The following is a 23,004-nucleotide window of genomic DNA, read 5'->3' as shown; positions in this document are numbered from 1 at the left end:
GACCCTTCTCCTTCCATCCTTTCTTCTTTGTTCCATCTGCTAAATATCTGCATGATTTTTGCAGAAAGTCCTACTGTCATGTTGGCCGCTGGAAGTTTCTCTTCTCCATACGAGCATCTGAGTCAACCAGAGACGAAGCGCATGGTGGAGCACTATACGGCGTATCTCAGCGATAACACTCGACTCATCGCAAACCCGGGTCTGAAGGTGAGTGCCGGAACATCTCCCGGACCGTCTGTTACGTCTGAACTCTCTCTGTATTCTGCTACATTTCACTTGTTGTAATCTGGAGTCTCTTTTGACCTGGTAGCCAAAACTGTCTCCTTGTTACAAAAGTGTCATTGTGCTTGGTGATAGCGCCACCTATCGGGCTCCTGCTGAAGTGATCGGGGTAAATGCACATGGGATGAAATTGTTGTTTTAAAAGGGTTATCCAGGGAAAAACTTTTATTTTTATTTTTTATTTTTTTATATATATATATATCAACTGGCTCCAGAAAGTTAAACAGATTTGTAAATTACTTCTATTAAAAAATCTTAATCCTTTCAGTACTTATGAGCTTCTGAAGTTGAGTTGTTCTTTTCTGTCTAAGTGCTCTCCGATGACACCTGTCTCGGGAAACTCCCAGTTTAGAAGCAAATCCCCATAGCAAACCTCTTCTACTCTGTGCAGTTCCCGAGACAAGCAGAGATGTCAGCAGAGAGCACTGTTTCCAGACAGAAAAAGAACAACTCAACTTCAGCAGCTGATAATTATTGGAAGGATTAAAATTTTTAATAGAAGTAATTTGCAAATCTGTTTTAACTTTCTTTTTTTCCCCCTGGAGGAATACCCCTTTAAAGTGCGATTCCGAAGTTGTGAGCCCCCGTGCCATCTTCAGCCTCGGCGTGGGGAGACGCATGCCACGCTAGGTGGTATGGTTGCCGAGGCAACCGTACCACGCTGAGCTAAGTCTCTGACAAATGGGACTCGCACACTTAAATTTGCAGAACGTAATATGGATTTAGGGTCAGAAGCCCTATGAGCCATAGCCTTACCAGTGTTTTCTAACCAGTGAGCCTCCAGCTGTTGCAAAACTACAACTCCCAGCATTCCCGGACAGCCGTTGGCTGTCCGGACATGCTGGAAGTTGTAGTTTTGCAACAGCTGGAGGCTCACTGGTTGCAAACCACTGTTCTCCATTTTTTTTCTTTTAATATAAACGTTATTGTTGTGCTTTATCCTCCGTCTCCGCAGATTAATATCCTTTTATACGCTTTTTTTTTTAACGCTCCCCCGCTATGCCTGTCCTTTTTATCTCACAGTTTTCTGTCAGAAATGAAGTCATGGCTACCAGTCACGTCACCGATGAATGGATGAGACAGATGGACATGAGCAGTCTGAACAGTTACATTGTCCGCCGTTACATAGCAACGCCCAATGGGGTGCTGCGCATATACCCCGGGTCCCTCATGGACAAAGCATTTGATCCCACTAGGAGACAATGGTAAGCCCCGGCGCTCATTACTTCTATAGTGTTTGGCGCAGCAGATACGGGATCACCGCTGGTCTCCGCTATTACATCTGAAATCATCACGTGAAATATATATATTTTTTAAATTTAATTTAAATTGGAAAATAGAAAGCCGGGATTATACTGTATATCAGTAAGATGGTTCGGTCCCCGCTGTGCGGCATTTACAGATCCATGATATCCAGTGCGGGCAGGTTGCTTGGCATGACTTGGCAGTGGTCGCCATATTTGTTACAAAACCACAAATCCCAGCATGCCTGACAATATGGCCACCCTTTTGCAGTAGTCTACAACCTGTAGGTCTCCAGCTATTGCAAATCTATAGTTCCCAGCATGCTTAGTATGCACCCCCTCTCACAGTGATCTCCGACCTGTAGGTCGACAGGTGTTGCAAAACTACAACTCCCAATATACCTGACAGTGTGCCCCCACCTTGTGCAGTAGTCTACAACCTGTAGGTCACCAGCTGTTGCAAAACTACAACTCCCAGCATGCTGTACAGAATGCCCACCATTGTGCAATGGTCGACAACCTATAGTTTGCCAGCTGTTGCAAAACTACAACTCCCAGCATGCCTGGCAGTATGTTGCACCCTGTAAGGCTGCGACCACCAATCTGAGTCTTCTTCAGCTTTTGCCGAACTACAGCTCCCAACATGCCCTGACATTCTCCAGTACCCCATTTTGCCATCTAGAATAGTGTTCGCCAACCTGTGTTTTCTCCAACTGTTGCAAAATAACAACTTTGTTAGAGCATGCTGGGAGATGTAGGTTTTTCAACAGCTGGAGGCACCCTGGTTGAGTAACACTGCACTAAAAGTTATCCAATGGGCCCTGCAGCAGATAACAGCAAATAGTTAATTTAATTTTGTTTTTCCTTTAGGTATCTTCATGCATTGGCCAATCCAGGACTAATCACGTTCACAGGACCGTACCTGGACGTGGGAGGTGCCGGTTACGTGGTCACCATTAGTCACACTGTCCAGTCCACTAAGTAAGTACCCGATACTATGTAGGCAGTGACTTGTTTGCAGTTGACCATCGATTGATACATTGTAGCAGTATGTGCCACCATTGTAGCTAGGAGCTGGTAACAGAGTAAAATTAGTGGCTCCGCAACTGCAGATCCACTACAACTCCCAGTATGAATCTACTATAAGGGTGGGGTCACACTATGTTTTAACAATACAGTTCCCGTATCAGGTTTTTGATTAAAAAAAAAAAAAATAAAGATTCCTCAAAACCTGACTAAACTGTATCAAAACGTGTGTACAAATTTTAATCCGTAACAGTTGAATATGATGTCCGGTTACAAACGTCTTTTTTAAGGAAAAAAGTATACGTTTTAAACTTTTCACTCCATTATGAATAAAGTTACACTTGTTTGATTTAAATTCCAAGAAAAAAAAACTGCAAAGACAAAAACCGCATGGTGTACGCACATACGGCTCTGTACGGTTCCCATTGACTCCCATGTTAAAAAGAAATAAAAGTATACGTCTCAATATGTTTTTTCACCAAAAACCGTGGTAGGCTACGGTTTTGGGTACGGGAAAAAACTGACAAAACCGTACAGGATGCAAAACGGACACAACCGGATGCATCTTTTGGCATACGGTTTTCAATGGAGTCATACGGAGTCAATGCATACGGTTTTCAATATGGTTCCGTACGGTTTTCACATTGAAAATGTATACGGGGACTGTATTGCAAAAACGTGGTGTGAGCCCCCAGCCTAACCCAGGTACATTATGGAAAGTTCACACTCTGGCTGCTGTGGATGTATTTATGTATCAGATTCATGTATATACACTTACAGATATACTTGATATCTACACTCCATATACACTACTATTCTGTACTGGTGTGAGACCTTTATACACAAGTACAGATCTATCTATCATACACACAAAAAAGAAGGTTGCAGCAACACTCTTGTCAAAAAATGGAGGCTCTTAGCGCACTTTTTGATCAAAACGTGTCCCGTCATGATCCCCCCCCCCCCCCCCCCCCCCAATCCATCACGCGGAGTTGGCCTCATTTTGGATGGGACCATAACACTTATTCCACTCACCTCTGCTCGGCATATGGCCTCTGACTGGGTGACATGCTGGATCCACGATCAATTTAAAACACCTCCCGTGAACAGGGAGGGGTGCACGGCTACAGGAGGGCCCCCCCCCCCCAAAAAAATTGCACAGCAAAAACAACTTGTCACCCATTCAGAGGCCTTATGCCCAGCAGAGGTGAGTGGAATAAGTGTTGGGGTCCCATCCGAAATGAGGCCACCTCCGCGTAGTGGATGGGGGGACACGTTTTGATCAAAAAGTGCGCTAAGAGCCTCCATTTTTTTTTCCAAGAATGCTGCTGCAACCTTCTTTTCTTTTTTGTATACTTAGTATTTGCCACAGCAGCGTTCAGCCGTGTATTAGGTAGTTGTGCTGGCTATTTTTGATTATATAGATAGACCTAGAGATGTGTGTGTGTGTGTATATATGTATATATATATATATATATATATATATATATATATATATATATATATATATAAAAATCTAGGTTCTAGAACAGTGGTCCCCAAACTGTTCGCCTCCAGATGTTGCAAAACTACAAATCCCAGCATGCCTGGACAGCCAACGGCTGTCCAGGCATGCTGGGAAATGTAGTTTTGCAACATCTGGAGGGCCACAGTTTGGGGACCACTGTTCTAGAAGGAGAACCACACTCCCTTGTGAAGTATCCCGATGAAGGCTGGTCCGGCCCAGGTAGGGCTCGCAAAATTACCAGAGAAAATGCAGCAGCACTCCGGTACAGATGAAACTGGTGTTAGGCTTTATTCGTCAAGTAAAAAAAAAAAAACAACGTTTCGACCGTCTCACACGGTCTTTGTCGAGCAAGTAAAAGCTGCACAAGTGGCTCTTTAAATAGGCAGTGCATGTGTGACATCATCATACATAATTATGCATAAATTTACATTTCATACATAATGCAATAAATGGTGATCACAAAGCCGAACACCAGTTTCATCCGAACCGGAGTGCTGCTGCATTTTCCTTGTATATATAATATTCTAGCCATGGTGAACCAAACCTGAGCTGCAACATTTTAGCAAAATCGAAATGTTAGGCTGCATTCACATCACATTTGGGGAATACGCCACAGACATCGTGCTGTACCCCATTCTTTTCAACACCAGTGACACCTGTCAGGCCATTTTTTGGACTGTATCAGTTTTTGTTGACCTACTGAAATCCACAGAAGATCGCGGTTTTACAGTCCGGAAAAAAAAAATTTTGCCCGACTAGTCAGTGGTTAAATAATCCTCCATCTTTGTATTCCTGCAGTTCCCAGGCCTCCTCTGGCCACACCGTCGCCGTCATGGGCATTGACTTTACGCTGCGATACTTCTACAAAGTCCTGATGGAGCTGCTTCCGGTTTGTAACCAAGATGGCGGGAACAAAATAAGGTGAGATCTCCGTTAGAGTCGCTTTACTTTTTACGTAGGCGCTGTCAATGTTTTCTGCTCCTCTGTTTGACTCCATGTCAATCAGCGACTGAAGGAACATTTTGCTATGGTTGTTGCTGTCGATATATATAGGTTTTGCTACATTTTAGTATTTAGAAACGGGGGGGCGAGGTCGCCTTTGACAATTTGGCTTGATTTAAAACCTCATCACACCCGTCATTTAAAAGTTTTGGTAGCTTGGGGTCTCATTGCTGAGACCCCTACCAATCAGAAGAACGAACAGGGAAAAGTGCACGGTAAGGCACTTCACTCCCGGGTTCGCAGCGATCTCTGTCCAGCTTCTCTGGACGGCCCCATAAACCAATATTTCTCAACCAAAGTGCCTCCAGCTGATGCAAAACTACAACTCCCAGCATGCCCGGACAGCCTTTGGCCAGGGTTTCCTTACCAGCTTGTCTCCAGCTGTTGCAAAACTACAACTCCCAGCATGCCCAGACAGCCTTTGTCCAGGGTTTCCTAACCAGCGTGTCTCCAGCTGTTGCAAAACTACAACTCCCAGAATGCCCAGACAGCCTTTGGCCAGGGTTTCCTTACCAGCTTGTCTCCAGCTGTTGCAAAACTACAACTCCCAGCATGCCCAGACAGCCTTTGTCCAGGGTTTCCTAACCAGCGTGTCTCCAGCTGTTGCAAAACTACAACTCTCAGCATGCCCAGACAGCCTTTGGCCAGGGTTTCTTAACCGGTGTGTCTCCAGCTGTTGCAAAACTACAACCCCCAGCATGCCCGGACAGCCTTTGGCTGTCCGGGCATGCTGGGAGTTGTAGTTTTGCAACAGCTGGAGAACCACCTGGCTTTTTCAGCATGCCAGGAGTAGTTTTGCAACAGCTGAGGAGCCACCATTCTATCTCAACATGCTGGAACTTGTAGTTTTGCAACAGCTGGAGGCACGCGATTTGGAAAACACTGCCATAGACTTATAATAAGGCTGCAAGATAGATCATTGAAAGCCGGGGAGTGAAGCGCTTTAGCACACTCTCTTCCTTGCTCCTCCCCCCCCCCCAATCTGTGGGGGTCTCTGCACAGAGACCCCGACTAATCGAAACTTGCGACTTGTCAAAAAGTTGCTTTGTATGCGTTTTTTCTACACTTTAAAATGTAGCATTTTTTAAATAGGGTTATTCTGGTTTCTGCAAATGAAGCTCATTCATTGTATCCAATATTTTTTCTTTTATCTGTTTTTAATTAATTTATTCGAGTTTACATTTTAAGATCTCTGCTTGCTTTGATTTAATAGAAACCTGTCCCGATGGCAGCATAAAGTGTATTTATATGATCAGTTCCCGTTCATTGATATCAAGCAGAGATCTTGAAACAAAAGTAAATTTGAAAGTTGCAGAGCTTTTCATTGTTTGCTATTGTAGCTGCTCGCCGCCATCTTTTTTACCTTTTGTGTGTTTTTCTTATTCTCTGGGCCTCTGCATTCCCCCGGCTCAGTCACCCGTGCGTGGGATACTATTAGCAGCAAGTTATGATCTTGTTAAATGTTATACTCCTCCCAGGTCACTGCCCCATCATGATAGTTTTCTACCTTGATATTGCTCTGTATTTTCTGCTCAGTCTCAGTCAGATTCACAGACTGGGAAGGGGCGTTCCCCAGCAGGCGTGACATCATCTGAAGCCATACAGGGGAGAACTTCCTCCCTCACTCTGCTACATATAGCCCAGAGCAGTTCAGTGTGAGATGAGCTATGATTGGCCAAGGCAGCACACAGACTGCATTTCCTGATTTTGGACTAATGCCAGGCCAGCAGGAGTCCAAAGTCTGTGCAAGACATGGGGGGGGAAATGTGCTCTGGACAAGTAGGGAGACACCTAGTGGCAGCTTTTTTTTAAACACAAAACATAGAAAACTTTGTTGTTTTTTTTTTAAAACAAAGTACATTAGAAAAATGTTTTATCTACCATATTGAGTGCAATAGCAACAACTAGTTTTAATGACAGTGCCCATTTAAAGGAGATCTCCGTCAAAATATTACGCATACGCGTTTTACCCCATGTCTTTCACAGACTTTGGACTCCAAAATCAGGAAATGCAGTCTGGAATGCTGAGGGGGGCGTGTGCAGCTTTAGCCAATCATAGCTCATCTCACAAGTTTCTATTCATGCCAAATTGTCAAGGGCGACCTCGCCCCGTTTCTAAATACTAAAATGTAGCAATCATCTACAAGTAGCTGATTGCGGGGGATCTGGGGATCCGACTACTGGAGCCCCTGCCCTCCCCGGGACGGGACCCGACTACTGGAGCCACTGCCCTCACCGGGACAGGACCCGGCGCTCAGTGAGGAACGCGTGCCGGCTCCATTCATTCCTATGGGAGCGCCAATAAGACATCAGTACAGCTCTCGGGCATCAACGGAGCTCACATAGAAATGAATGGAGCGTGTCCGTCTACCGGTAGACAACACGCGCTCTTCACTGTCCCAGTGATCGCAAGGGGCCCCAGCTATTGGACCCCCGCGATCAGCTACTTATCAGGGGATAAGTTATTTTTTGCTAGAGTACTCCTTTAAAGAGTTCCCTTTCTCCCATCCCCCCCATGTTCTGACCAGTTGCCATTGCTCTCATAGGTGCTTCATCATGGAGGACAGAGGTTACCTGGTGGCGCATCCTACGCTCATTGACCCGAAAGGCCACGCCCCGGTGGAGCAGCAGCACATCACCCATAAGGTACCACTACCCTTCCTTTCACCCTCCTGTGGTGCCAAAAAAATAAATCCTATCATCACAGCTCCCATATTTTATCCTTTAATTCTTCCCAGGAACCTCTGGTCGCCAACGACATCCTCAACCACCCGAATTTCGTTAAAAAGAATCTGTGCAACAGCTTCAGCGACAGAACCGTCCAGCGATTCTACAAGTTTAACACCAGCCTAGTGGTGAGTCTTCTTCAGGGGAGGGGGGGGGGGGAGCGCTTGATGGAGACTCGGGCGATCCGCGATAATGAGTTTCTCCGGATATCATTATCGAGATGGAGCCTTGTGTCTCCTGACCTAGTTTTTTTTTTACCGTAAAAATCTTCAGACAAATGCGCCACTTCTAAGGAAGAGATGTGCTGGAAGCGATAAGGATTGGGTTCAATGTAAAAGTTCACTTGTACGCATAAAATGACATAAAAATGATCATAAAATCAGTGGTCTCAAACTGTGGCCCTCCAGATGTTGCAAAACTTCAACTCCCAGCATGCCCGGACAGCCGTTGGCTGTCCGGGCATGCTGGGAGTTAAAGTTTTACAACATCTGGAAGGCCGCACTTTGAGACCACTGCATTAAATCAATGGTTCCCAGCCTGTGCCTCTCCAGCTGTCACATAACTACAACTCCCAGCGTGCCCTGAGTAAAGAAATGGTGCTTATCTGTTGCTCTGCAGCTGCTTCAAAACTACGACTCCCGGCATGCCCCGATAGTATCCTTCGTTGGTCAGGGCATGTTTGGAGTTGTAGTTCTGCAACCTCTGAAGAGTCACCAGTGAGAACCATTTATTTTAAATCCAGAATATCCAGAATGGGAACAGGATGGCGGACAATGCATGCTGTGAGTTGTAGTTTTGCAACATCTGGAGGGCCACAGTTTGAGACCACTGCATTAAAGCGGTACTCCGGTGGACAACTTTTATTTATTTTTATTTTTTTTTAAATCAACTGGTGCCAGAAAGTTAAACAGATTTGTAAATTACTTCTATAAAAAAAAATCTTAATCCTTCCAGTACTTATTAGCTGCTGAATACTACAGAGAAAATTCTTTTCTTTTTGGAACACAGAGCTCTCTGCGGACATCACGAGCACAGTGCTCTGCCGACATCTCCGTCCATTTTAAATACTGTCCAGAGTAGGAGAAAACCCCCATGGAAAACATATGCTGCTCTGAACAGTTCCTAAAATGGACAGAGATGTCAGCAGAGAGCACTGTGCTCGTGATGTCAGCAGAGAGCTCTGTGTTCCAAAAAGAAAATAATTTCCTCTGTAGTATTCAGCAGCTAATAAGTACTGGAAGGATTAAGATTTTTTTAATAGAAGTAATTTACAAATCTGTTTAACTTTCTGGCACCAGTTGATTAAAAAAAATAATGATAATAAAGTTTGCCACTGGAGTACCCCTTTAACACTTTGGCACATGCTGGGAATTGTAGCTAATCACCATTGCTTTGGTAAAATTTGCACTGTCATGGCATGCTGGGAGTTGTAGTTTTCAGCAGCTGGAGATTTACAGATGGGAACAATTTTTTTGTAGACAGAAAGTTAATTTTCCGCCTTGGGGGGGGGGGGGGGGGGGGGACGGGGGACCTACAAGTAGGGACCAGTTCTATGGTAAGTCGTCTTTTTGTCTGTATTCGGAAATAGCATAAATAGTAATTCCCCAGTACAGGCCTATTATATATATATATATATATATATATATAAAATACACCACAGCATCTCTACTGCCAGTGATGGCGAGATTAGATAATTAATGTAATTTATTAATGAATTTTTATTTGTATCTTTCTTTTCTGCAGGGGGATCTGACCAATCTCGTCCATGGCAGCCACTGCTCCAAGTACCGTCTGACCAGGATCCCCGGAACCAACGCCTTTGTGGGGATAGTGAATGAGACCTGCGACTCCCTGGCGTTCTGCGCCTGCAGCATGGTGGACCGGCTGTGCCTGAACTGTCACAGGTAGGACACCGCAAGAATCCATTAGCAATATATAAGATATGAAAAGCCCTGCATCTCTCTGATTTCTTTCCATTTTTAAAGGGGTTATCCAGGAAAAAACTTTTTTTCATATATTTATCAACTGGCTCCAGAAAGTTAAACTGGTTTGTAAATTACTTCTAGCGCTAGTTCTATTGTTATTTTTACTCATTAAAGGGGTACTCCGCTGCTCAGCGTTTGGAACAAAATGTTCTGGATGCTTAGAGCCGACGTCGTGAGCTTTTGATGTCATAGCCCCGCCCCCCTCATGATGTCACGCCCCACCCCCTCAATGCAAGTCTATGGGAGGGGGCGTGACAGCTCACGCCCCCTCCCATAGATTTGCATTGAGGGGGTGGGGTGTGATGTCATGAGGGGGCGGGGCTATGACATCACGAGCTCCCGGCTCCAGCGTTCGGAACAGTTTGTACCCCTTTAAGTTTCTACAACATAGCAATACAGATAAAATGTATCAGCCTGGGGTATTAGGGTAACAAACCATCCACTGTTCAACCCTGTACCCAGTGTAGACTATAAACCTGTGATACATTTCAGCCTCTGATGTCAGTTCGGGTTCATTCACACAGCGGAATTCCTGAGCAGAATCCAGTGTGCAATTCAGATGCAGCAGCCTCCCATTATTTTCAATGTGATTCTGCGGCACTGCGCACATTGTTGTACAGTGACCCCTCGACCTACGATGGCCCCAACATACGATCATTTCAACATGCGATGTCCTCTCAGAGGCAGCATCAACATTCGATGCTTTTGTATGTCGGGGCCATCGCATAAACGGCTATCCTGCAGCGCAGACTGCTTCAGTTGCCCCTGGATAGCCGTTTATGGTGCCCTGTGTGGTCCGCTGACGATCACTTACCTGTCCTCGGGGCTCCGGCGCGTCCTCTTCGGGATGCCCTGCATCGTCGGCGCTCTCCATCGTCGTCATCACGTCGCCGCGCACACCGTCCCGTCATCCAATAGGAGCGGCCTGCGTAGCGACGTGATGGCGGCATCGGAGAGCGAGGATGCCGGGGAAGCAGAGGCCTTGCCGGAGCGTCGGGGACACCTCGGGGACGCGGCGACAGCGATGGACGGCGACATCCAGGGCAGCGGTGACGGTCCGGAGCGGCGGGGACAGGTGAGTACAACTTCCTCTAACAGTGGTCTTCAACCTGCGGACCTCCAGATGTTGCAAAACTTCAACTCCCAGCATGCCCGGACAGCCGTTGGCTGTCCGGGCATGCTGGGTGTTGTAGTTTTGCAACATCTGGAGGTCCGCAGGTTGTAGACCACTGTTCTATACTTTACATTGCACGGATCCCTCAACATGCGATGGTTTCAACAAACGATGGTCCATATGGAACGGATTACCATCGTATGTTGAGGGACCACTGTATTTCCGCAGTGGAAATTCAGATTCCGGACACTGCTGAATGAATGAACATGTTTGTTCTTTCGGCGGAGGCGGCTCGGAAACGCATTGCCGGACATGGTGCAGCTGAGCCATCTCTATGGGCCCTAAGAATGTTTCCATTCATTGACAGCAAGCAGAAATCTCCAGCGTTTAGTAGAAAGTTGCGTAGCTGTTCATTACATAATTAACCCCTTCTTCTGTGGTCATTAATGGGGCCTTAGACAAGTCCGCCCCCTGGCATGGGTCTCCTGTTCTGTGATCATATGAATTTGTCTTATTATGACAGCAGGGCCGCCATGTTTAACGGTGTGGACCCAAGAAACCTCTGGATCTCCCGGGGGCCTTGGGTCTCTATAGCAGCGTCCTGAAGATATCAGTATAAAATTTAAAGGGGTACTGCAGCCAAAATAAACGTATGCGCCATTTTACAGGATAGGGAATAAGTAACTAATCGTGGGGGGTCCGACCGCTGGGACCCCACATGATCTCCAGGACCCGAAAGTAGCGCATACGATACAAGACACGCGCTCCATTAATTTCTATAGGAGCTCCGAGGAGACCTGAGGCCAGCACTCGGGCATCATCGCGCACCCATAGAAATGAATGGACCGCGTGTCGTCTAGCGGAAGACGACACGTGCTCCTCGCTGAGCGAGACAGGGTCCTGTTCCGGAGATCACAGGGGGTCCCAGCGGTCAGTTACTTATCCCTTATCTTGTGGCTATGGGATAAGTTAATATGGCTGCAGTACGCCTTTAAAATAATAATAATAATTTAAAAAAAATAATGTGTTATCACCGCAATACAACCCAAACTATAAAAATATATAAATATTTATCCCTCATGATGAAAACTGTAAAGAAAATAAATAATTAATGCCACGATAAAATATTTATGTTTTAAAATGCGACGCTTAAAAAAAAAATAAAAAATTTAGGCAATAAGGCTCAAATTGGCTTGGTCGCTAAGGGGTTAATTGCTCTCAACATTATATCGGGGAGATCCTTTAAGAATGGGGAAGTTCGTTTCCTTCTTACCAGTTCCGAGAAGGAGTCTGTGATATTGAAATACTGAAGCAGCGACGTATAATCTTTGATATTATTATTTTATTTAAAAAGTAACTAATGATATAGGGTTAATGTATCCAATTGTGATTAGAACTAATTTACACCGGATGGTAACAAAGCGACAGAGCTGGACCCGTGACAAAACTCCAAAAACTCTTATGTAAATGACTGCGGCGTGCGTGGTGTACGCATTATATATATATATATATATATATATATATATATATATATATATATATATATATATATATATATATATATATATATAATATAAATAACTATATATTGTCTATGCAGTTGCTGATAACACAATAATCTCTCATTTGAACCTACTTAATGGTGTTTTCTGGTTCTCAGGATGGAACAGAATGAGTGTGAATGTCCCTGTGAGTGCCCCCTGGAGGTGAACGAGTGTACCGGCAATTTAACAAATGCAGAAAGCAGGTAAGAGCCCCTGTACCTGGGTAATCCACACTCTACTGACAGCTATAGTCGCTGAGTTATGCTTCATATGACAGAGGTTTCCTAAGAAGCAGGGACACAGTCAATTAAAATGTTTAATTTGGGCTTTGAAGTTGGTTCAGTGTATATCTATTCCTGCTATAGCTCAGCATCACCACCAGGTGGCGATGGAGACTTTTCACAGGTTTCTGATAAGGTCTAATCACAATGATTTTGCAGTATACATCGGGAGGATTTGCTCTATATCTACAAGGCTGGTGTTTCCCAAGCAGTGTGCCTCCAGCTGTTGCAAAACTACAACTCCCAGCATGCCCGGACAGCCGTTGGCTGTCCGGGCATGCTGGGAGTTGTAGTTTTGTAACAGCTGGAGGCACACTGTTTGGGAAAACACTGCTCTAGGCATCTAGATAGATGTGTATTACAAGTAACTATGACAGTAAAATGTCCACCTATTGCTCCCACCCTCCAGGAACCCGAGTTGTGAGGTCCATCAGGAGCCCATGACTTTCACAGTACTGGACCCAAACCTCCAAGATGCCCTGGCACAGTGCGTCAACACCGGATGTAACCAGAGGATGGAGAGCGGGTACGGTGATGATTACTATTACAGATGACATATACTGTCCTGAAGGGGAAAATGAATTTATAGAGGGTCTAAAAATTTTTATTTATAAAGCTGTTGTGAAAGAAGAATTTACTTTGTAATATAACCATTGTTACCATTTTAAGCCATCGTCTGGCTAAATTTAGCATCCTATTCATATATTTCATATTTTGTGACCTTAAAGTGTGGAGCAGCACTATTTCTGGCAGTTACATAACATGTATACAGTGTTTTTCTGCAGATTTTTACTCTGCAGGCTTCACATATAATTTACAGTTCTTCTAGAGGTGGTGGGCGGAGCTCCTTCCTCCATAGACTTGTATTCCTTGTCTTGAGCTCCCTCCTCCATTGACTTGTATTCCTTGTCTTGAGCTCCCTCCTCCATTGACTTGGATTGCTTGTCTTGAGCTCCCTCCTCCATAGACTTGTATTCCTTGTCTTGAGCTCCCTTCTCCATAGACTTGTATTGCTTGTCTTGAGCTCCTTCCTTCATAGACTTTTATTGCTTGTCTTGAGCTCCCGCCTCCATAGACTTGTATTCCTTGTCTTGAGCTCCCGCCTCCATAGACTTGTATTGCTTGTCTTGAGCTCCCGCCTCCATAGACTTGTATTGCTTGTCTTGAGCTCCCTCCTCCATAGACTTTTATTTCTTGTCTTGAGCTCCCTCCTCCATAGACTTGTATTGCTTGTCTTGAAGACACAGGACAAAGCTGAGCTGATTTTCAGAGAAGATGATTTGAGCAGCAGGAGGGGGAGAGAGATAGTTTGATAACAGGAGAAAGAAGCATTTTTGTCTAATAAGATATATATTACAAAGTTTCCTTTTATGTGTTTTACTATTGGTCTGTCCAAGGTGACACAAGGCCAATTTAAGACTAAACTCTTTTATAGCTATAGTTTTTGGCCCAGCATATATTTCATTTGATCACCAGACCCTAAAGTCCTTCTCTCTTCTCTAGTTATTGCTTCGGGGTCCTGGACTGTGAGTGGTGTGTGGTGGACAGCGATGGAAAGACCCACCTAGATCGCCCATATTGTGCCCTGCAGAAGGAATGCTTCGGGGGCATTGTGGGAGCCAAGAGCCCTTATGCCGACGATCTGGGGTCTATTGGTAAGGTGTATGCTTAGCATTGGTTGGAGGGAGGTTGGGACTATATTGGGATGTCTGCAAATGTTGAGGTGCCCTAATTGCATGTTAATTTTATTTATTTTTATTTATGAATAAATTAAATTGGACATTATTGAAGTATTCCTATTTATTGCAGGGTGCATAACCGTTTGGAATATTCTATAATTATTTAACAAGTGTCAGATAGCGGGGTGGGGACCCCCTCCAGCCTCCAGAGATTCAAACATGCGCACCACCTCCAGAGATTCGAGCATGCGCACCACCTCCAGAGATTCGAGCATGCGCACCCCCTCCAGAGATTCGAGCATGCGCGCCCCTTCCAGAGATTCGAGCATGCACGCCCCTTCCAGAGATTCGAGCATGCGCGCCCCTTCCAGAGATTCGAGCATGCGCGCCCCTTCCAGAGATTCGAGCATGCGCGCCCCTTCCAGAGATTCGAGCATGCGCACTGCCATCACCTTCATTGTCTATGGCATTGATTCCCAACCAGGGTGCCTCCAGCTGTTGAAAAACTACAACTCCCAGCATGCCCGGACAGCCTTTGGCTGTCCGGGCATGCTGGGAGTTGTAGTTTTGCTACAGCTGGAGGCACCCTGGTTGGAAAACACTGGTCTATGAAGCTACCAAAGAAAGTGGAGCACTGTACTTGGCCCTGAATAGAGTGGTGGCGTGCATGCACAAATTGTTGCACCATTTAAACCAATGGAGTTAGGGCCCTTTTTGGCTCCTACAGGGGGTCCCAGTGAGCCGACACTTATCCCCTGTCCTGTGCATAGGGAATAAGCAATTTGCACTCGAAATACCCCTTTAGCAGCATTCTAATTCACATGTATTCCATATCCAACCAATGTGACCCCCTGCCATATGAACACTTATCCCCCATAAGTAAATTTCATTGGGAATACCCCTTTAAACGCAACATCCATGTCATGTCCTGCAGGTGACGAGGTGATAACGCTGAATATGATAAAAAGCGCCCCCGTCGGTCCGGTAGCCGGAGGTATAATGGGTTGCATAATGGTGCTGGTCCTTGCCGTCTACGCTTACAGACATCAGATTCATCGCAGAAGCCACCAGCACATGTCTCCGCTGGCAGCGCAGGGTAAGGAACCTCTTTAATCCACTAAGTAATTAGTCCCTTATCCCCTTTATCATTGATTCCCAACCAGTGTGCCTTTTAGATGTTGCAAAACTACAACTCCCAGCATGCCCGGATAGCCGTTGGCCATTTAGCTATTCAGATGCCGCGGTCAAGACCATGAAGGGGCACAGTGGTCGAACCTAGCGCGGTCAGTCTCGTATCCCCTATACCAGTTTTCCCAACCAATGTGCATTTAGCTTTTGCAACACTATAACTCCCAGCATGCCCGGACAGCCAACGGCTGTCCGGGCATGCTGGGTGTTGTAGTTTTGCAACAGCTGGAGGCACCCTGGTTGGGAAAAATTGCCTTATATGTGTTTCTGTGGTGGACGCACTCCTTTAGCGCAAATCATTGGACCCCAGTGCGTTGGATGTAATACCCTAAACAGACAGATGTGGCGCTGTTTTTGGAGAGAGAGAAAAAAATATAGTACATTTATCTCCTGCGCTTTCTCTGCAGAGATGTCCGTGCGCATGTCCAACCTGGAAAACGACCGCGACGAGCGAGACGACGACAGCCACGAGGACCGCGGGATCAGTAAGTAACTCGCCATCTAATTCCACCCATCTCAGATGTGTGAACAGCGAACCTAACGCTCTGCGTTTACTCCTCCAGTCAGTAACACCCGCTTCATCGCGGCAGTGATCGAAAGACACGCGCACAGCCCGGAACGGCGGCGGCGGTACTGGGGACGGTCGGGAACAGAAAGTGATCATGGTAAGAGAGAAAAGTAATGACCTGTGTGAAAAGATCAGGTCTCGCTACTTTGTTAGGGTATATTGACATGATGGAAATTTCGCGGAATGTCCCGCCGGAAAACATGGGCAAACATTCTGCAAATAGCGGGCTCCGGCAGAATATGACCAGGACCATCCGAAAATGCGCCTTTTACCCTTCCAGTACTTATTAGTGGCTGTATGCTACAGAGGAAATTCATTTATTTTTTTAAATTTATTTTTTTGTCTTGTCCACAGTGCTCTCTGCTGACACCTGATGCCCGTATCAGGAACTGTCCAGAGCAGGAGAAAATCACCATAACAAACCTATGCTGCTCTGGACAGTTCCTGATACGGACAGAGGTGTCAGCAGAGAGCACTGTGGACAAGACAAAAAAAAGAAATTCAAAAAGAAAAGAATTTCCTCTGTAGCATACAGCTGCTAAGAAGTACTGAAAGTATTGAAATTTTTAAATAGAAGTAATTTACAAATCTATTTAACTTTCTGGCACCAGTTCATTAAAAAAAAAAAAAAAAAGTTTTTCCACTGGAGTACCCCTTTAAAGGGGTTGTACCGGGAATAGAAAACCAGAGCTAATTTCTGTGTAAAACAGCTCGACCCCTGTCCTCAGGTTGTGTTTGGTATATACAACTTGGCTCCATTCACTTCAGTGAAACTGAGCTGCAATACCACACAGAACCTGAGGACAGAGGTGGCACTGTTTTTGGAAAAAATTAGTTTTGGTTTTGTATTCCTGGAGAACCCCTTTAAAGTTTTCTGCCGAAATAATGTACAGGGGAGCATGGGCTACAATTTGTGTCAAGCCCAGACCAGTGGTCTCCAAACTGTGGACCTCCAGATGTTGCAACACTACAACTCTCAGCATGCCCGGACAGCCGTTGGCTGTCCGGGCATGCTGGGAGTTGTAGTGTTGCAACATCTGGAGGTCCACAGTTTGGAGACCACTGTCCTAGACCATTCACTGTGTTCTAAAGCCGTGTTTACACAGAGTTGTTGATTCTGTTAGACAAAATAGTTTGTAGACCAATATCCCCAAAAAATAATAAAAACATGTGCGCCTCTTTATTGGATTGGCCAATGGGATTTGTCAGGCAGAGTCGGTGTTTGGCATTCAGTAGATCCGGTGCTGGTGATCTTTTGTTTTTTGCGCTCCTATAGTGCGATAGGACAATGAGAGGAAAATCACTGATATGAACAAAGTCCAAACTCAAGGCTGATACATTGTAACAAAAAACAGTGGTCCCTCAAGTTACAATATTAATGGGTCCCAGGACGACCATTGTAAGGTGAGACCAGAACTCTATGGAAACCTGGTAATTGGTTCTGAAGCCTCAAAATGTCATCCAAAAATAAGAAAGGGTGAGGATTAAAGAAAAATTATACAGATAAAGCAAATCCTTACATATAAAAGTAATAAAGATCTGCTGGAGCTGTAATCACTGTCTATGTAGAGGACAGGAGCTTCTTCAGGGTCCTGTACAGAATACACAGTGTCCTAAAAAAGTAATGGAGCCGCCCTCACCTGGTGTCCAAAGGAGCAGCTAATCCTGGTGCAGAACATGTAATACCTCCCTGTACTGTAGGGGGCGCTACCAGACACCAGTCAGTGCATGCACTTCAGTAATACAGGTAAAGAGTACAGAGCATGTAATACCTCCCTGTACTGTAGGGGGCGCTACCAGACACCAGTCAGTGCATACACTTCAGTAATACAGGTAAAGAGTAGTACAGAACATGTAATACCTCCCTGTACTGTAGGGGGCGCTACCAGACACCAGTCAGTGCATACACTTCAGTAATACAGGTAAAGAGTAGTAGAGAACATGTAATACCTCCCTGTACTGTAGGGGGCGATACCAGACACCAGTCAGTGCATCTGGACTGTCTGTACATTGTATGGTGAGTCTGGTTTCAAGTTACAATGATCCAGAAAATATTGTAACCTGAGGCCATGTTGGGGGAGGACTGTATCAGCTTTGCGCTGCTGATATGTTTAGCTCACAGAGCATTGTCTGCCTGATGATCATTACTGCAGTTACTTCATCAGTGTCGTAGAGGTCGTCATTGTAGAAATAGAGGACGACTCCTTTTCACCTGTTTCCTTAAGTATTTTAGGATGTTGTTTGTGTCTCTTTTAGGCTACAGCACCATGAGTCCGCAGGAGGACAGCGAGAACCCTCCGTGTAACAACGACCCGTTATCAGCGGGGGTGGACGTGGGCAACCACGACGAGGAGCTAGAACCCGACACCCCGCCCCAGACTGCTGCTCTACTGAGCCACAAGTTCCACCACCACTATAGACTCCACCACCCCACGTTACACCACAGCCATCACCTACAGGCGGCGGTCACCGTGCATTCTGTGGACGCCGAGTGCTGATCAACCACGGACAGTAAGACCCTCGGTGCTGCCGCCGCGCTGTGTGCGGGACCCCCTGACATAACATGGCGCCAAACAATGCAAACTACTTTCCACGGACCCCTCAATCCCTCCTGTTATACTGCTTGCCTTTGGATGACGGGACATCGACTGCAACTCACACAATGGGTCTGTAACGTTTTCGGAATTGACCCCTGAGAAAGAAAGACAAATGTAAATCAGAGGAAAATATTTCTTTTTTTTTTTTTTTCCTTTTTTTTTTTTTCTTTTTTTTTTTTTTTTTATAAAAAAAATAAAAATGAAAAATATTTTAAATAATGGAAAGAAAAAGAAAAACCAGACTGAACTCGTCACGAGTAGAATTGTGAATAGTTTCGTAAAGAAAAAAAAAATTGCATCTCGATTTTTAAGGAAAAGGATTATTTTTCTACTATTTATTTAAGTGTCGAGGACTTTATAGACGGTGGATTATTATGGTCTCTGACGCGTTTTGGGCCTTACAAGAAGAGGAGGACGCTGCAGATACTAAACCTCTCCCCCCCCCCCCCCCCCTGTATTACTGGATGACTACTCCTATCCTGTGAACACTACAACCCTCGGAGATGGGGGGGGGGGGGGGGTACATTTTAGCCTTCTTAACCCCACCCCCACCCCACTGGTGTATTTACGGAACAAGAAACGCGTTGCTGTACAATCTCCTTTTTTTTTATTTTTTTTACACGTGTGTGATCGTAGACGGACGTCGGGAGGGATGAATGGTGGCGCTCCGAAGCTCCAGAGTAAGGGTCTATTCACACGGCGGAATTACGCTTACGAAATTCCACTTCAAATGAAAGCCCAATAGACTTCTATGGGATTCCGCACTCCTATTCACATTTCTGAATTTCCGCTTGCCGACTTCTGCCCCAAATTTAAAGGGGTACTCTGCTGCTCAGCGTTTAAAACCAAACTGTTCCGAACGCTGTAGCCGGCGTCGGGAGCTTGTGACATCATATCCCCGCCCGCTCTTGACATCACGCCCCGCCCCCTCAATGCAAGTCTATGGGAGGGGGCGTGACGCTGTCACGCCCCCTCCCGTAGACTTGCATTGAGGGGGTGGGGCGTGATGTCCCAAGGGGGCGGGGCTATGACGTCACAAGCTGCGGAGTACCCCTTTAAGCCCATAGAAGTCTATTGGGCTTTCTTTTTTTAGTGCGGAATTCCGCATGCAGAAATTCTGCCGTGTGAATTGACCGATTGTCTCGTCTTGCCGTATTTGCAGCTGAATTTTATTTGTTTTTTATTTTCGATTTTGTTTTTTAACCACTGTTTAACATGACTTTTGTATTTTCACTACAACCACTGTGTCTTTACTGTAATGTGCCGCTGACAATCCAGATGTTATGGGTCGGGAAGGGGAGGGGGGGACGTTTTATGAACTCGCACAATGAATGGTAAAATGGTCGGAAAAAAAATCTACATTTATTATTGAGAAATTTTTGCTGAAACTTCATCATGTCCCCTTCTCCTCCAGTCCCGTCTAAAGCTGCAATCAAACTTCTGCTGGAATCCATTGTCATTAGAAAAAGACCTATTGTTTCAAATCAAATTAATGTGTTCTACAAAAAAAAAAAATGTAAATGTTGGGTTTTAATTTTTTTTTATTATTTTCCATCTTACTATATATGTATTTTAAAATAAGAATCCTGAAATCTAGCTGTACCCTTTTTGGCCACTAGGCCACCAGTGTATAGATATAAGGTATTCGATATAGCTTTTGCTCACAGCTCAGCCTCCCCCCTGACTCTAGAATAATCTCTAAAAAGGTCACAGAGCATGCCCTCATGTCAATGGGAGAGCTTTAGTTTACAATCAGAAAAAAGAAACACATAAAACATAAAGAGAAAAGTGTTTTACATCAGTAAAAAAAAAAAAAAAAAAATGGTGATACCTTATTTTTAAAGGGGTTATCCAACATATGATGACTTTAGTACTTACCTGCCAGACAGTAATGGACATGCTTAGGAAGGGTCCGTGCTTGTCTTGAAGCTAAATGGCTGTGTTGTGAGTCCGCCATAATGCTGCTACATTCTGTGAAATGGCTATTTCCTGTTGGTGTTCCCTCCCTCCAACTACAAGCCCCAGGATCCCTTGATTCCAGGTGACTTATCTCCCTCCCACACATTGCAGCATAGCTAGGCTAGGTTGTGCTCGAAACTACAATTCCCTGCAGCCCTGTGGAGAATGATCTTCCACCCACCCAGCGGTCGCTCCACCCTTTGAAGCACAACCACGCTCCCTTTCAACACCTGACCAGCGATGTAATGTCTGTAACACGGGAAAGGCCCGAGACAACACTCATTTTGTCTGCTGCTAAAAATAAACATCGATTTGCGAGACCACCATCAAACACAGGTACAGACACTATATTATGAACTACACTAACTTTACAGCCCCTGTAGCATAGTCAAATAAAAAAATTAAATACCGTAATATCCCTTTAAAGATGCTTGTTTGGCGTATTACAGTAGCGGCATTGTGGATGAGATTCACAGGTTGGGTCTCCTAGTACTATTACGGAGCTGCGGTACAGGTTAGATTCACGTATAGAATTTCTTATAAAAAAAGAATATAATTTTGCGCCACACGGAGGCGCCGTCTCTGCCATATGACATAAGGACCAGTTCTGATTGAATACGTTGGGGCACATAAATAAATTAATACATTTGGTGCAGTTTTTATTAAAAAATATATATATATTGCACGTATATATGTATATATAAAATTGGCGCTCTTCTCTGACGTACTGCTGATCTAGGGTGGCAGGCAGTTCGACGCATAAATTGCAAATTTTTTATTTTATTTGAATTTATTATTATTATTTTTTATTTTTTACCAGTTAGACCATAACTCCCTAAATTTAAGTAAATGATGATATGCAAAAATAAATAAATAAATAGAAAATAGCGAGTTATAAATATAGCGGACGCGCACGCGCCATTGTGTAGCTCCACTAAAAGTGCATTCTAGGTATAGTGGTTGATGAGCGCCCCCTGGTGTCAAGGCCGCAGTGTCCTCTTAATACAAGTGGTCTCCAATCCGTGGCCCCTCCAGCTGTTGCAAAACTACAACTCCCAGCATGCCCGGACAGCCGTTGGCTGTCCGGGCATGCTGGGAGTTGTAGTTTTGCAACAGCTGGAGGGCCACAATTTAGAAACCGCCGCCTTTATACCATACTGGATACGTTACAATGGACACAACCCCGTACGTGTAGGAGGAGAGTACAGCGCCGAGATTGTAAAATAATAAAAAAAAGACGTTAATCTTTATACTGTGTATAAAACTGTAAGCGAATGAGATGTCTGTATATACCGATGGATTTGTGAATAATTTTTTGGGGTTGTTACAGTTACTTTCATGTTTCCGCCGTTTTATTTCTATGTACGAATCCATAACGTTTCTACTGCCGGAAATTAAATAAAGAAAAAAAATAATAATTTGCCAAAATACGGCTTATGTGGTTTTTATAGATCCAACAACTTCATTGTGGCCAGTGGGACTCAAAAATGTTACTTAGGAGGGAAAAAAAAGCCTTGTTGCCCATAGCAACCAGAGTTCTGATTTTTATTTTTTTTTATATATATTTTTTTTTTATTTTTTTTTTTATATATATATTTTTTTTTTTTGCGCAATTAATTGTACTTTGTAATGAGAAGAAAACCTCAGGTATTTATACAGCGCTCCCTGTAGTGACCAGCAGAGGGCGACTACAGGCTGACTATAGTGATAATCTAACATCGTCATGGGAACAGCGTCCTCTTAGTAATGTCCTCAGGCTGTGAGGTGATAAATAAATGTATAGAAAGCGATAAATCTCCTGTCATAATACATAGTATCACCCAGTGTATCCTAGCACCCAGTATATTCCCACAGCCAGTGTATCTCAGCATTAAGTGTATCCCAGTACCGAGTGTATAAATTATTACCCACCCATATAGTGCCCATATATACGGTATCTACTGTACCAACCAATATTACCCCCCATATAGTGCCCATATATACGGTATCTACCACACAAATATGACCCCCCCCCCCCCATATAGTGCCCATATATGGTATCTACTGCACCAACCAATATTACCCCCATATAGTGCCCATATATACGATATCTCCAGCACCGACAAATATTACCCCCCATATAGTGCCCATATATACAGTATCTACCATACAGACAAATACTTCTCCCCATATAGTGCCCATATATACTGTCTCTACTGCACCAACCAATATTACCCCCCATATAGTGCCCATATATACGGTATCTACTGCACCAACCAATATTACCCCCATATAGTGCCCATATATACGGTATCTCCAGCA

At 44.6% G+C, this 23,004-nt stretch overlaps 1 protein-coding gene across 2 annotated transcripts in view; it reads left to right on the top strand.

Annotated features, from left to right (window-relative positions):
* CACHD1 (cache domain containing 1) overlaps window positions 1–18,922 on the top strand; it is a 108,443-nt gene extending 89,521 nt beyond the window's left edge. For both annotated transcript variants that reach the window (XM_056532848.1, XM_056532849.1), the window contains exons 14-27: window positions 65–207; window positions 1,306–1,487; window positions 2,397–2,507; window positions 4,858–4,980; window positions 7,608–7,707; window positions 7,800–7,916; window positions 9,532–9,692; window positions 12,548–12,634; window positions 13,122–13,238; window positions 14,216–14,367; window positions 15,326–15,487; window positions 15,987–16,064; window positions 16,143–16,244; window positions 18,404–18,922. In XM_056532848.1, coding sequence (XP_056388823.1) covers window positions 65–207; window positions 1,306–1,487; window positions 2,397–2,507; window positions 4,858–4,980; window positions 7,608–7,707; window positions 7,800–7,916; window positions 9,532–9,692; window positions 12,548–12,634; window positions 13,122–13,238; window positions 14,216–14,367; window positions 15,326–15,487; window positions 15,987–16,064; window positions 16,143–16,244; window positions 18,404–18,645 — 1,877 coding nt within the window. In that variant the 3' untranslated portion in view covers window positions 18,646–18,922. The remainder of the gene's footprint in view (window positions 1–64; window positions 208–1,305; window positions 1,488–2,396; window positions 2,508–4,857; window positions 4,981–7,607; window positions 7,708–7,799; window positions 7,917–9,531; window positions 9,693–12,547; window positions 12,635–13,121; window positions 13,239–14,215; window positions 14,368–15,325; window positions 15,488–15,986; window positions 16,065–16,142; window positions 16,245–18,403) is intronic.
* Window positions 18,923–23,004: the final 4,082 nt, after the last annotated feature.

This window comes from Hyla sarda, chromosome 7 (assembly GCF_029499605.1).
Source record: "Hyla sarda isolate aHylSar1 chromosome 7, aHylSar1.hap1, whole genome shotgun sequence".
NCBI classification, from domain to species: Eukaryota; Metazoa; Chordata; class Amphibia; order Anura; family Hylidae; genus Hyla; species Hyla sarda.
This window is presented reverse-complemented; position numbering and strand designations above follow the sequence as displayed.